This window comes from Rhea pennata, chromosome 2 (genome assembly GCF_028389875.1).
Source record: "Rhea pennata isolate bPtePen1 chromosome 2, bPtePen1.pri, whole genome shotgun sequence".
NCBI lineage: Eukaryota > Metazoa > Chordata > Aves > Rheiformes > Rheidae > Rhea > Rhea pennata.
The window spans coordinates 147364764-147379662 of NC_084664.1; the positions used below are offsets into that span (position 1 = coordinate 147364764).

Consider the following 14899-nt stretch of genomic DNA (forward strand, 5'->3'; position numbering starts at 1 on the left):
ACCCACTTCACTTTTGTTTAATATAAATATTTAACTCTGATGTGCTTTTCACTGAAGACTCATGCATTGATACTTTAATTTATTTTAATTTATCTGACCTCTGATAACCCCTGCCAGTAGAAGCTTAAGTGAAACACCGTACGTGTGGTGTTAATGTGTGGTTATTACTGTTTATTTACTAACACTACTTAGAAGGACAATCACAGCTTTTATAGTAGGAACTGTTGTCTGAGAGTCAGAGATGATAACTAAGGAGAATTACATGATCAAAACACTGAGTTTTGTTCCAACCAATGCATTTCAAGTGAAATTTCAGTAAAAATACTGTAGTTTTATATTGTGAGCTCTGGAATCCTGACTAAAATAATCCTTTACTAAGCTCTCTCTCCACTGCAGAAAGCTACCAGAGAGTCAAAAATCTAAAAGATACACCAGGTACAATTCTTGTTTCTCCTCCTAGTAATGGCAAAAAAAGGATTGCTCCTTAGCTAAATCTCCTCTCAAATTCAGAATTCAGCTCAGTGCAGCATTCTCCATCCTCTTCGCAAAAAAACCAGACAGCTTCAGCAACATTAGGAGAAGAAGAACTCATAAAACTCTCCTCCAGCCTATAACTAATAGATACTGTGCTATGTCTTCATAAGCAAGCAACAGAGTAATGGAGCAACGGAGTGAAACAGCTGGTGTTGAGGACTCAACAGCCACATTACATGCTAAACTAAAGGGGTTTATTTTTTTATAAGCCTGAGTCTGGTGCCATCGCTTGAGTCTGTCCATTAGTAGCTGAAGGCATTTGCTGTGATTTTGAAGTATGTATTTCAACTTAGATTTTCATGGGAGGAATCCAAACTGCGTGTTCTGAAACCACGTTTTAGTTCTATGATATGAGCCAAAACAAGATAAACAGGTATGCTTATGCTAATGCTTTACATTTTCCACATTTATTTTACAAATTTATTTTATAATTTCATATCTATTTCTATTGTAAACTTCACATTAAACTATTCAGAGTAGTATTTCAAGGAAATAGCAAGATAATTTTAATCTATAATGAATGTTTAGTGATCACGTAGCCATTTTGCAAGGCCTTGTTCTTCCACTGGCTAATCAGACAACCAGAGCATGGGATTTGCATACTGTAAAATTTACAAGAAATAACCATGAAACAATTATGCAGATTAGACATCTGAACCAATATGAGCAGAGGGAATTGCACAGCTAGGGGGAAAAAAGTCTGTAACAAAGTATCAGTCACTGTCAGAATTCCTGACAGCTAAGGAAATCTCATCCAGACAGAAAATAAAATATGTTTATAGCCTTTTCTGTTGATAAGATATTCACCAATAATAAAACATTTTAAACTATTATGTTCTCTTGTGTTCTTACCAACACATAAGCATTTTTTCAGTTAGCTAAGAAAAAAGCTCTAACGCTGTCAGCTTATTCATTCTCATTTTCTTTGAGAGTGATTTATTTTCATGTCTTACACATAAAACATATACGATATAGTGCATATTATACAAGTATATTGTACTATATTTTGGAATTAGCATTGTCATTCGAATATATCTGCATCTACTACTGTTTGCAGTATGGTCAAAAAAGCCTTTGAGGGAGCAAACAGAAATTAAAGGAGAGACTAAGAGAAACTAAAGTTATCAGTCCTTTCAATAAAGATTTCAGGCCCGGTCTTACTCCTTTGGAATTAAATGAGGATGTTACTAATGACTTTAAAGTGACAGTATTTCATTCATTATGTACAACAGAACTTAATATTCCTCTTCCATATCCCTTAGGTACACCTGCAGTCTGCAAACAGAAAGCTCTCTCAGTTAACTGAACATTTCTACACTACCTGCGTACTCAAGATGAAATCCAGCAGCTGAAACACTAATGTCAGACTGAAAGTTTAGGTACAAGTTGTTTGACGTGCTGTTGAGAAGCGGAGGTATGGTTGTACCTGAAAAGAGAAAACAAAGTATTACTGAAACTCACAGAAACTGAAATGCACATATAAATGTGCATTTCACATTACGTATGTATAAAAAAAGAGAGAGAGAAAAAGAGCAAGAGCGAGTGAGAGAGAGAAGTTACATTTGTTACATTTTCAGGGTACCACAATATCAGAGAGAGGAACTGCAGGCATTCAGGGAAGAAGGATCTAATGTAAGTTTATAACACACACTTTTATCAACCAAAGAAGAAATAAATCATGAAAACAAGAACAAATCTTCTATCGGGATAGACTTTAAAAGTTCCAGTCAGATATATCAAGTAGCTCTGAACATATTCTGCAGGGCTATTGTTAGAAATGTAATTGATTATTTATTTGTGATTTCAGCAAATTGGTAATGAGGAAGTTTGAATGACAAGACAACAGTCTTAAGTGATCGTACCCTGTACATAGGAATGCTGTATATTAAAGGGAGATGAAAAAAATAATTGTCTTATTTATCTAAAATATGGGTAGAGAACGCATTCTTCGCTCATACACAACTTCATGAAGAATCTCTTTTAGCAGTCTGTGGTTTTGGACCCTGCTATAAAGTAGGTGAATCCTGACATTAATAAGAGATGATGTCCATGATATTACATCTGTAGTTTAGAAGCGTCTGAACATTATTTTATTTATATTTTTTCAAATTTTCAAAGTTTTAATGAAAATCTACTAGAAGATGACAGTTCATTAAAATAGAAACAATATTAACTGCTGTTAATTATGGGAGTATGGGAGAAACAAACACAGAAAAAAGAATTAGAAAGAGTTGTGTGTTTACAATGAAGAGTTACATTTCTAAAATATTTATTATAAAATCTACTCAGTCACCTGAATAACTTCCAAGCCTGGGAGCATTGTTGTCAGCACCATCGTAAAAGTCTAAGGAATCCCAGTTGTGTTCTGTGGCAAAACTCACCACTTGCACCTATGAAGAAAAATGTGAGGTACGGAACATAAACTTGTTCCCTTCTGTACTCAGCATAAAGAAGGAAGATTGTAAATTGAAGCCCCTGTGGCTTTCAATCACAAAAAGCTGTTTTTTGCTGTCACTGTCAAAAAGAATGGAAAACAAACATTGTGCATAAAATTGCATCCTAACAGTTTTTTTTTTTTTTTTTATTTTAATTTCCAATTCAGACGTCTAAATTCCTTGACCCTCAGCCACAACTACATATTACCTCTGACATAAGCCACAGAGCCACAAGAGTCATCTGGGTATAGAACATGATTCTCTCATTTGAAGGACACTGAGGGGAAGATAAACTACAAGATCATCAATTACTGCATTTTTGTGTGTGTGTGTGTGTGATTCCCACTTGTTTATCCAGCGCTAAAAACAGTCCCTCAATGATTCAAGTTGTTTCATCTATCTTGCTACATTCAATTCTGCCTCTAGGTAAAAGCAACCTCCTATATTTGGTGGCCTTCATCATTGACTCATCTCCTGAGGAGAAGTAGTTACTAGCCTGCTGCAAGCAAAAGGCAGAATATTCACTCCATTTCTTCCAGAGGTGACAACATCATATAAGGAGATTGAAAGCAAGAAGCAGATATACTGTAAGAGGGAGCATAAATTTGTTCTGACATACTGAAAGCATTCACTACAAAGCAGAGAAATACTAGGTTTCTATCTCTGTCCACTTTACTATTTTGGATGATGTGGAATATTTATTTTAGTAAAATAACTGTTTAATGAAAAATGCTTGAAGACTGACAAAGGTAAGAATGAACTTCAAAACACCCTCTCAAATGAGTTTTTTGGGCCACTAGATTAGAGACTCATGCTTCCTTTTGCTCTCATTTACTCTTCCTTATCTTTTCTTCAAATTTGGAAAATCTTCAGCAGAAGTAAGTGCTAGTTCCAGTATAGCTAGGTACTGAACAAATTTTTCTAAGTGGAGTTGGACCTTCTAGCTGAAGAGAATGTTGAGTTTGGCCACTTATTTCTTAGATAGGGACCTTAAGCACTTTGCTTTTTATAGAAAGGAACTGGTCAGATGCTACAGCCAATGGATGATTTTTTAAAATTAAGTAGCAATTTTGTTGGCATGTTTTAGATGCTTGGAGAAGGCCCACTGGATCTGCTCTACTACAAAACTTTAAAATTTGTCTATTTTTTGGTTCACAAAGGACTTAAGTGAAAGTTATGTGTTGTTAGTATGTCAAGAACAATAGAATTAGAGCTGCAGGCACACAGGTCTCTTTCAGACCAAATTTGGAGATACCTAATGCTTTTTATATGTTTTCAAGGCCAGACTGCTGATGATTGCTATTTTTGGATTAGTCACAGAACATCTAATTTTAAATATCTATTTCAGTGCAAGTTATGCTATTCTCCCTAAACTCCCTGTGTAATCAATAAAGAGAAAGACATAACTTCAGTCAGTGATCTGGAGTCTACATTAGATGTTCTGAATTGCAGATGCTTTTGTGTTGTAACTTCATAAGAAACCTTGGCAGGTTAACTTCCCAATGTAAAGTATTTAAGTTAAATGCCTCAAGATAGGCATTGAGTGCACTCTCTTCATATCTACCTTTCAATATTTGCTTTTGGATTTTAGATGATGCAGCTTACAGCTGACCCAGTTGTTTCAAAATATTCAATAAGGTACTTATGCACATTGCTACACCTGAATAGCCTCTTACATGTTTCACTGAGAAATATGAATAGGTGATATATTACCTTTGTCTCCTTTAAAACTCAGAAAAATATCTCTGTTACTTTGAAGGAATAAATATTAATTAAGTAAAATATTCAGATATTTTATGCATTTATGTATATTGGTGTATATATAACATTACCTACCAAAAAATCTGGAATACCCACATTTACATTCTCAGGTTGGATAAATAAGGTACTCAAATACTGCCTCAAGAGGCTAGCAGGCATAGTAAGATACATTTTTATGTAGGCATATTCAGGTTTGTTCTTTCTTGTTAAACAAAAACAAAAATGAAACAATTATGATGTCATTTCATTGTAAATGCATACAAAGCCAAGTTCAGTTCTCAAAATGGCTCATAAAAATGGTATGATGAGTTCCTAGTATATTATGTCTTACTGATCCTGTATCAGGTGTGCTCAGTTCACTGTATCAAGGATTTTTATCCTCCTCAGAGCTAGCCCTGAAAACCAGACAGGATTCAGAGCACCAAGCCTGATAATCGTGCCTTGTGACTGTCCTGCTTCATCAACAATATTCAGGGTTCTGCAGATCTAGTTATATTCGTAAGCATGTCCATGAAAATGCCTTGTTCTTATTACATATGACTAAGTGATCAGTAACAGAAAAAAAGAGATATTTTACACTAGCTCTCTTAGCTGGAAAGCTCTGGAGAATATAAAGTATTTAAAACAGTAAATATATTGTTTTGTTATGACTCTGGACTAAATCATGTAGATTTCTAATCATGTAGATTAGAAACCAGAAGTAGCAGTTTAGTCATCTAACGTACTCAGTTATAAGAGATAAACACTTCCAAAATGACAGTGTGGGTGCTTAAGTCAGGACGTCAATTAATGTCTAACTTAAAGGCTCTGAACTATCCTCCTAGTGTTTAACTTTCATTACTGATCATACAGAAAATGTAGGGAGCTCAGGATCCTAACTTAGTCAACTGTTTAGACTGAGTAGCGTTCCTCAGAATCAATTTCAAAACTTATTTATCTTATTAATGGATATTAATGACTTTGAAAATTGAACTCATAATCTTTTAAATCTTAATGTCTATGGACTTACGGTGGATTTTGATGAAGTTTTAAAGTTTTTGTTAAATATTTTCAGTTAGTTAAAGTAAACAGCATATATTTTTCAGGATGACTATATAGCAGCCAACCATTAAATCATATTGTTTTCAAAACCTTTCTTGACTTTATAAAATTCCTTAAAGTATCTGTGATGCAACTATTAAAAAGACAGCTTTGATAAACTGTTCACAATAGTTTCAATTTTTTGTCAAGAGAGTAAAAATTAAATTGGAAATAATCTTGTCACTTTTAAATGGACTTTAAAGTTACACTAGGGACTTTAACTTAACAGCAATGGGACCTTTCAGTGTTAAGTATCTACTTACTGAAATGTAGCTCTTTAATTTTTCAGTTTCTACAGTAGTCATATTTTGAATCAAAGGAGATTTAGGAAACTATTTAATGATAAATGTTTTGCCAGGAATTTCATCAAAAGATGCTTAGAAGTCCTAATACGTTAAACACAACTCTCCAGTAATCAGGCTTCTGTTACTTTCTTTAGTGAATTCTAAAAAGTGATGAGATAACCTTACTTAGCTACATGAATACTTTTCTACTATACATTCTACAAAAGCCTTAATCTATATTTCAATAAATTAGAATTCTGTCAATAATTTAAAACACCCATTTGTATGTCATGTTGAAACAGACTGAAACTTCTTTATAACATGTCAAACATTTATTTACTGTACAGTAAATAACAGGGTTTCTAGGAAAACATGTATAACTTGCCTATGAAAGCAACCCACTTCACTCTCTTGAAAGGAAATATATCCATTTTAGGAAGGAATAAATACAGAAACTTCCTTCTGTTCTCTACTTTACAATGAATTTTTCACTATTGACACATTTTAAATTATTAGTGCTTTTCTTCTGAGTAAAGAGGTATAGGTATATTGTGTAAATTTTGCATCTTTTAAAATGTGTGTGAATAAAATAATGTGCAATAAATTCCCTTATGACAATCATAGTCATAATGAGACTATGAGTGAGATAGTAAAAACATATGAATAAATGATCTCATCATGATCTTTTATTGGGAAAAGCAGTTTTGAGCACGGTGACGGCAAACAAATAGCAAATACACTTACTTGAATACCAGCTCCCTCCGGTACTGTGATCTTCCACACACAATTCAGATTGTTGTCATAAGGCTCAGGGTAACCAGGAGACAAAATGGTCCCTTTGCGCTTTGTTAAAATTCCACCACAGGGCACTGAAAGGAAATGTGTAAGGCAAGAAAAGAACTATGAAGCTTCAGATGTGAGAGAAGTTATTATAAAATCTTACACAATGTTCAGCAAAAATTTATGCTGCATTTAAAAATTTATATTTGCCTCAGGAAAATAAAATCTTGTATCTCAGAAAACTTTGTTTTAAGTGACCAAAAAAGAATAAAAGAAAATTAAAATTCTAGCAGTTTTCTACTTCACAAAGTCATGTTCACATTCCCTTCATTTATCTGACCTTTAACAAAGTAAAACCCATTCCGCCGTGCCCTACTAATCTGATCAAAATAAAATATTATTGTTAGTTGTTAAGACTGAAGCTTGAACAGTGTTGTGTTGTATCAGTATAACAGATAAAAATGTGGTAAAAAAGAAATATTCTTTCTTAATATTGCTACTTTATTATTGTTTAAATAAATAGTAGCACCAGTCTTATGTCCTTGGATTTCTCTTTGCTTTTGTTGAGTTATCCCATTACAAACTATCATATTAGCAAAGAAATTGCTAAGTGCTAACATGACCGCACTCATCACACCCATACCTATGGATTAATAGAAGTGTTATGCATGAACTAGCGCAGAGGCCATCAGTACCATCAAGTTTCCCTTCTGAATGCTCAACTTGAATGTATCTTGTCTAATCATTAGATGTTCTAACAGCAATAAAGAAATCTAGATACAGATATTCTGTTGATATTTAAGAAGTTGAAGGAAAAGATTGATGAGATGTTTTATCAAAGCTGTTAAAAAAGCTAATGTATCATTTCTATGCAACACTACCAAGTACTAAACTGATTTCATTAGATACAAATACGATGATTTTGAAAATAGGTAGAGGAATGAAATTTATTGTAGTAATGAATATTTTAGCTACATTTTATACAGCATATAATTGATAGAATCTGTCCAGAACTACATGGATAAACTAAAGGTCAGTGTGTCTTAAAGTCTTTAAATAATTACTCGTAAAAGGGATGAGCAGACAGAATGATTGATGTCCGCTATCTGCAAGGAAACATTCAAGCATTCACTAGATTTAAAGTAATTTAGTATGGTCATATGTAGCACTTCAATTATTAAACTGATTTAGTTCAATGAAATTTTCACTCCATATGTATTTTATGACCTTTACTGGTACAGTGAATTTCAGAAATAAGGTGCAATGAATAGTTTTGGTCTGTAACCCTTTCTCAATTTAACTTTCCTTGAGCTAGATAGTTCAATATAATAATTGTAATCAATGACCAAAATATTTATTTTAACATTTTGCTGAGTTGTTTTATCTAAAAAACAAAGTGAATACACAGCAAGGGGATAAATGGTACAGTTCTACTGATTAAATTGTAGTAGTTGAAAATAAATAGAAGCATAGATCCATACTTCAGTTTCCTATTAATATATGCATTTTGGTTCTATCCTCTAGTGTCTAGATAAACACTATTAGTCTATAATATCTAGTTAATTGCATTTTATTAATACCATCCCATTGGTATGTAATCTCAATATCTACCAAGATTTTAATATTTTGGAGGAAATCTATTTTTATTGAAAGCTACTCAGTCTCTACTATACGGCATCAGCCGATTAGTACAGAAGTTTTAAAATTACCCTAATGAAAAACTGTTTTCTATTTTCCTTTCCTCTACTTATCTAAAGCTCTGTGTATGTATTTCATAATGCTAGGGTCAGCCTCACAGTGTGGTTTCCTTTTCCTCTATGTGCAATGGGTTAGGATCATTTTTTGTAAAAATCATAGAATCACAGAATCATAGAATCGGTAAGGCTGGAAGGGACCTCTGGAGATCATCTAGTCCAACCTCCCTGCTCAAGCATCTGTTTTCTGTTCAGAAAAGTATAGTAACTTTATCTCATACATATGTTTATTGTTTGGATTGGGAGCTGAGTTCTTCAGATGGCTTCATTCTCATAATGAATTGTTTTTAATGTATTCAATTTGCACAAAATTAATATATAATACAGTCAGTACTCTAACAGCCGTTACAGGTTAGCTGCCGTTACAAAAACATCTCTGCAAAGCTAACCAATTTTGATTAATTTATACACAATTGATCTTTTTCCCACATTAAAAAAACCCAAACATACCAAAGTCCATTAAAGCATAATATGTAAATCAAAACATACAATGTTCCATATTTGCCCTTGATGTAAACTTCAGGAAAAATGTACTAATAGAATTTTATCTGTTTACTCTAGAGCTTTTCAGACCAGTCAGCTAGATTTCCAACTGGTGCAAATCAGTTTATTAATGCCAATGGATGCACATTAATTTAAGAATTTAATTTTGAGAATTTAATCTTGCATGACTAAAACAGGACAAAGTATATTTTCTGCTCTGGAAAACTACTGACAAACAATCACATATCAGCTTAACTATTTCTAACACTTTAATACAGTAGCACTCTGCATAATAGCTTGCAATGTCTTGTTAAAGATCTGAAAGGTGAGAGCATCGTAGTCTTGCAGGCAGTTGGGGCACACAGTGTTGTTTCTGAGACTTGACTAAGGTACAGCCAGAGCTTGTCATTGATGTTAATGCAAAAGAAGCTAACATATAATTTATAGCAGCAGGGTATATTCATGAAACTAGCGAAATGTCACAGCAAGGTTAGACTAGAAAGAGGAATAACATCTTAACCTTGAATGAGGAAGAAACTGAATGAAAGTAAGCAGGAATAAAATACTGTATGGATGACAAAGAGGGAACACATTCAACTAGAGGTAATGGTCTACACTTCAGGCAGTAATCAATTCTACAAAAAAACCTTAAGAACTCACCAACACATGTAGGGAGAGAATCATTCCACTGTGCCAATGCATTTGGTACTGTATCACATCTAATTGCTGTTGATCCATGGAGGATATATCCTGGATTGCATTCAAAAAGAACCAACGAGCCAACTGCAAATTCATTCCCAATCCTTTTTCCAAATCTTGGTTCAGGCACAGAGCTGCACTGTGTTGCACTTGTTCTTGGAACAGCTGCAAAGATACAAATAACTGTGAATTCCTAATTTTATATTTGGTGAGGGAATACATATTTTGAAACACAAATATTGAAAATGATTGGAAGCAACATTCCATTATTTGCCAGTTAAAAATATCTACATAATTCCTAAATGAATATTCAGAATATAGATTGCGTACTTTTAATGTCTGAGTTACAATTTAGAGAAGCATACTATTGGTATTCTTGCCAAGATTAAAACCAGTGCATAAAATCCACACTGAAATCTTTCTCAAATGGCACCAAAAAGAAGCAATATTATCAAATATTCAGCTAAAACTTCTAACACATGTTTTCCAGTAACATTTCTGTGTCAGATAGATATTTACATTTATTCCTGTGGATTTCTGAATGTGTACTTTGCTTGTCAGATCAGGATTCAAATTTAATGAAAGAATGAATTACAGTTGCAAGTATTAATGCATAACTATTTCCTTGTCTGATCCATAAAAAGGCAAATAATGTAAATCAATAGAAGTATCTTAATAATAGAAAGCTCATTAATTCACCCACAGGTAATACTAATTCCAGTTATTCATATCTAAATGGAAAGATAAGCCAGTTTAGCAGCCAGATGGACCAAACATTAGTCAGTCAGATTAGCAAACATAGAAACAGATGTTTTGTAAAACTGTCTTCCCAAATTTGGAACCTCTCTCATGCTTCTTAAATATCTCATTTAATCTTTAAAACGCAGATAAAAGAATGGTGCTAGAATATTTTTAAAACATACATAAATAGTAAAACATTATATCATCAAAAAGTTAGTACTTTTCTCTGTATTCTCAGTGTGTTCCTCTCTGATAGATTTCTCCATCAATAGCATTGCAATTTGTGAATAAAAGCATTAATTTACATATTTTTCCAGGCTGTCTCACCTTGATAAACAAAATGAAATCCTTTAGCTGTTACTGGTCCAACTGAAGTAAATCTAACCGTGATCTGGTTACCTGAACTCAGTGGAAGGGATTCACCTACTCAAACAAAGCAAACATAAAGCTATCATAACCAGTTTCCAGTAAAGATGCTTTCAAAATGCCTATCAATATCTTTGCAACTAGAAAATAACCAAAAATCTCTTCTGCTCATACTTTTTCAATATACATATGATTTCAATAATTTATGCTGGTAATATTACATTATTCTAGAAGAGGGAAACTGAAACTCATCTCAGTTATTAGAAATATTATTTTCCCCTTACCAAAAATTAAAAAAAGATATATTGTATCTCCTGGAGGAAACATGCACATAATTCATGAAACTTCACTTTGCTATAAATATATACTTTTATTTCCATTTAAATATATAATACCCAGTTCAGATTGTTTCTAGATAAGAAAATCATAAAAGCCCAAAGTAAGACACCCCAAATACACATTATAATAATTAAAGAAGAAAAACAACAACAACAAAATCAACTTAGCTTTAATTCTTTCATTACTACAAACTTTTGAGTGATTAGGAGTCTATATCAAAATCCTGGCTTCATATGTTGGTCTAAATTTGCGTCTGAGAAAAACTAGCAATAGATTTTATTTATGTATTTATTTATGTATTTATTATCTACACATTCTCTCTAGGTTTATACAAAATGAATAGCAGTTCAATGAACGTTCTATTAAGGGATACCTGAATGAGATCCTGAGAGAGAGGTTAACAAAGATGATTGCAGAGTTGGACCATCATATACTTCGACCACATCATGGAGTGATGTCTGGAAAAATACAAACTGGCCAAAAACCACTGATCAAACAGGAAGGAGAAAAAGCAGGTGGCACCAGTTGCCAAACAAAAAGAGGGATAGAATGGAAAAAGTAAAAACAAACAAAAAAAAAGAGAACAAAATACACATTAATACAGTTTTTTAAAATATTTTAATTGAAAAAAGACATATATTTATTAGCTGACTTTCCTGCTCTGTTAATTCAAGTAACTGTCTTGGTATATAAAGTTATTTTTCACACCATATGATCAGTAGATGGATAAAAGTGTAGTTATGTATATAGAAAACAAGCAATGAATGTAGATAAATCATATATTTACTCATAAAAATATTTTAATAATGAGGGGAAAATATGCTGTGGAATATATTTTCAAATTTTCTGCTTTTTTCCTATTAAATTCTCAGTTTATTAAATTCCCCGATTAAATTCTAAAGGCAACAAAAGTTGCTATTAGAATTGTAGATATTTTTATATATCCTCTTTTATTCAGTCATTTTGTTGATAAGTGTCTGCAAGTTTCACTTATCTTGGAGTGTTTTATTTTTCTTAAGAACATTAACATTCACTGCATCTTTCAGTTTTGCAAAGTATGATGAACAACTGATTCAAAACAACAAACACCCTGGGGAATTCATATTCTGAAACACCAAAAAATTGTTTGCTTTTTAAAATCATGCTAGTTGAACAACTCAATTAAGGATGTTATTTTTTCACTTAAATCCAGAAGAGTACTCAGCACATTCATATTACAGGTATTATCACTTTCAATATATGTAAACAATTAAAAGAAAAGGAAATGAATTGTTTTGTTAATTCTGACCCTAGCACCTACAAAACATTTATATCCTAAAGCTATCACCATTACTAAAAATGGTTGGGAAAACGGCTTTAGGAAAAAGCGGTAAAAAGGTGGAAGTAGTTATGTATATTTGTTGGTACTGGAATATCTGTAAAGGGAAACAGAACCAGTTCTCGTTCATGACCTTTAGCTCATGATCTAGGTGAGACATTTGGGGATAAATATTCCAGTACGCTGTTGCTGGAGACAGGTATCTGTCTCCCATCTGTTCTATAATATCCTTAGCTGGCATTCTATTCTGAAAGGACGAAGCGAGGAATTTACAATTCTTCCAGCTTATACATTCTAATAAGGTTTCACCCTGCCAATGCAAAATCTTATTATATCCTCTTTTCAAGAAAAAAAAGAAATTCATTTCTGAATGAAAGACTTCTTCTGAAGTGAAGGACTGAATGTTGTATTTATAATACATTCAAACAAAAAGTAATTTAGAAAGTGTCAATGAAACACTTTCAAATTCTTTGTCAAATCTTAGGAGGAAGTATAAGTGAGATGTCAAATTATCTCCTTTATTTTTCCTCCAATTTATAATTACATTTAGTGTCTCCAGAAAATTAAATACAGATGTTTTTACTAGCCCAACTTATTTTTAAAACCATATTTGACTGCATCCAGCTCATAATTTTTTGTGTCTCTAAAGATACTAACAAAGTGAATTCAGCTAATTGCTCCTGCCATGTAACCTATTTACATTCATACTTGTTGCAGATCTTAGTTTCAGAGTCAATGAAGAACTTTATTTTGCCACTGCGTCAAGAACAAAGTTCTTGACCTTCACTGCTCTTTCCCATTTCAAGGCAAGTTATGAACCATGTACAGAAATTTCATGCAAGTTCTGAGGCATAACTGTTAACAAATACACATAAGTGTTATCAAGATCTGTTTCATGGGAAAACTGTAAAAATAGATTTTATAAACTGTATTCGTGCTTTAATGGGCTATTATAAAATATTTGCAGAGCAATTATACCAATTATACCATACAGCGAGCTAAGTCCAAAGGTCTGTTTCTACACCTCATAAAAATTTCAAGATCCTTGTTCCCTCCAGCCTTGCCTTGAGCACTTTCTCATCTAAGAGTATAACACTGAAGAAAAATGAACATAAAATCTGCTTATTATAGCAAACAGAAAACTCCACACATCATTTGTGCTAATCTTTTTTTGTTTTTATATTTGCTTCCCCTCCCCTCGACATTTGTGCATTTCTTACTAAAATACAGGTAAAATCTGAGCAGGTAACCAGAAGTTAGTATCGGCTTACAATCAAATACATTATGGAGATATTTAAGGTGATTAGATCAGACATCAAATAAAAATGTTGAGAATAAAGTTTCATGATCTCTTTAAGCCAGTCAGACTACCTCTTCAACTCGGGCAGCAGTAAGGTGCAGTCACTAGTGAAGATAACAGATTCCCTTTCTTCCTCCTTTTATGCTAGGCTACTTATTTCTGACTAAATCAACTGTGATATACTACGATACATCAGTGACTGGTATCTGATCAGCTGAAACTATGTAATAAGAAAGGAGATTTTGATTATTAAAAAAAGAACAGTTCATGGTTCCTGAGTTTTCTGGGGCTTCTTGTTATCTTTAATATGATTCTGTCTTCCAAATAACTACTACTATTCTTATTAAAAATAGTTAGTCTTTACTTCTCATCTACTTAAAACAGTATTTTTTTTTGTAGATCATCATCCATCAGCATCAAGTAAATATTGTTATTGCAATAACTTAATTCTTCCTTAATATATAAACTTTCTTAACAAAAGGTATGGCAGCTAAAATATTCAATAGCTGTACTCCAAGCACAAAGAGAGAGACCTTTGTTTAATTACACATTTTGTGAATTGGGGGCAGAGGGAGAAGGGTATGACAGAGCTGAGTGGGTCACTATAAACTAGCACATTTGGCATGTATTTATTACTATTTTATAGTATTTTCTTAATGCAAAGCAAAACAAACAGATGTACACCTGAAGGTGATAACAAAAATATCTGCTTCAAAATTAAGTAGAGATTGATCTATAAATGTAAGTATACAGTATAACTTGCATTGGGAAAGTCATTAGAATATAATTATTCAGTAACAAGAAAGATCAAATAGCGTTCATTGAAGAGTTGGGAATGTGAGGTAATTTTCTTATGATAGGTAGGTAAATATTCTCTAAAGAATAAGACTCATTCAGTTGCCATCACCTCTCAACTACCATGGAAGACTGAAAGTCACCTGTTCAAACTTGATGTCTAAAACTGGGTTACATATTGTTCCTGAATTAATTTTCATTTTGGTCTTCACTGATTTGTGGCAACGCTA

General features: G+C 32.8%; 1 protein-coding gene across 3 annotated transcripts in view; it reads right to left on the reverse strand.

The window, feature by feature from the left end:
- CSMD3 (CUB and Sushi multiple domains 3) overlaps window positions 1-14899 on the reverse strand; it is a 683676-nt gene that overhangs the window by 118201 nt on the left and 550576 nt on the right. For 2 of the 3 annotated variants that reach the window (XM_062568388.1, XM_062568387.1), the window contains 6 exons: window positions 11630-11743; window positions 10879-10974; window positions 9772-9975; window positions 6839-6963; window positions 2828-2924; window positions 1856-1960 (listed from right to left, as the gene is read on the reverse strand). In XM_062568388.1, coding sequence (XP_062424372.1) covers window positions 1856-1960; window positions 2828-2924; window positions 6839-6963; window positions 9772-9975; window positions 10879-10974; window positions 11630-11743 — 741 coding nt within the window. The remainder of the gene's footprint in view (window positions 1-1855; window positions 1961-2827; window positions 2925-6838; window positions 6964-9771; window positions 9976-10878; window positions 10975-11629; window positions 11744-14899) is intronic. The other variant, XM_062568389.1, reaches the window with a different exon arrangement.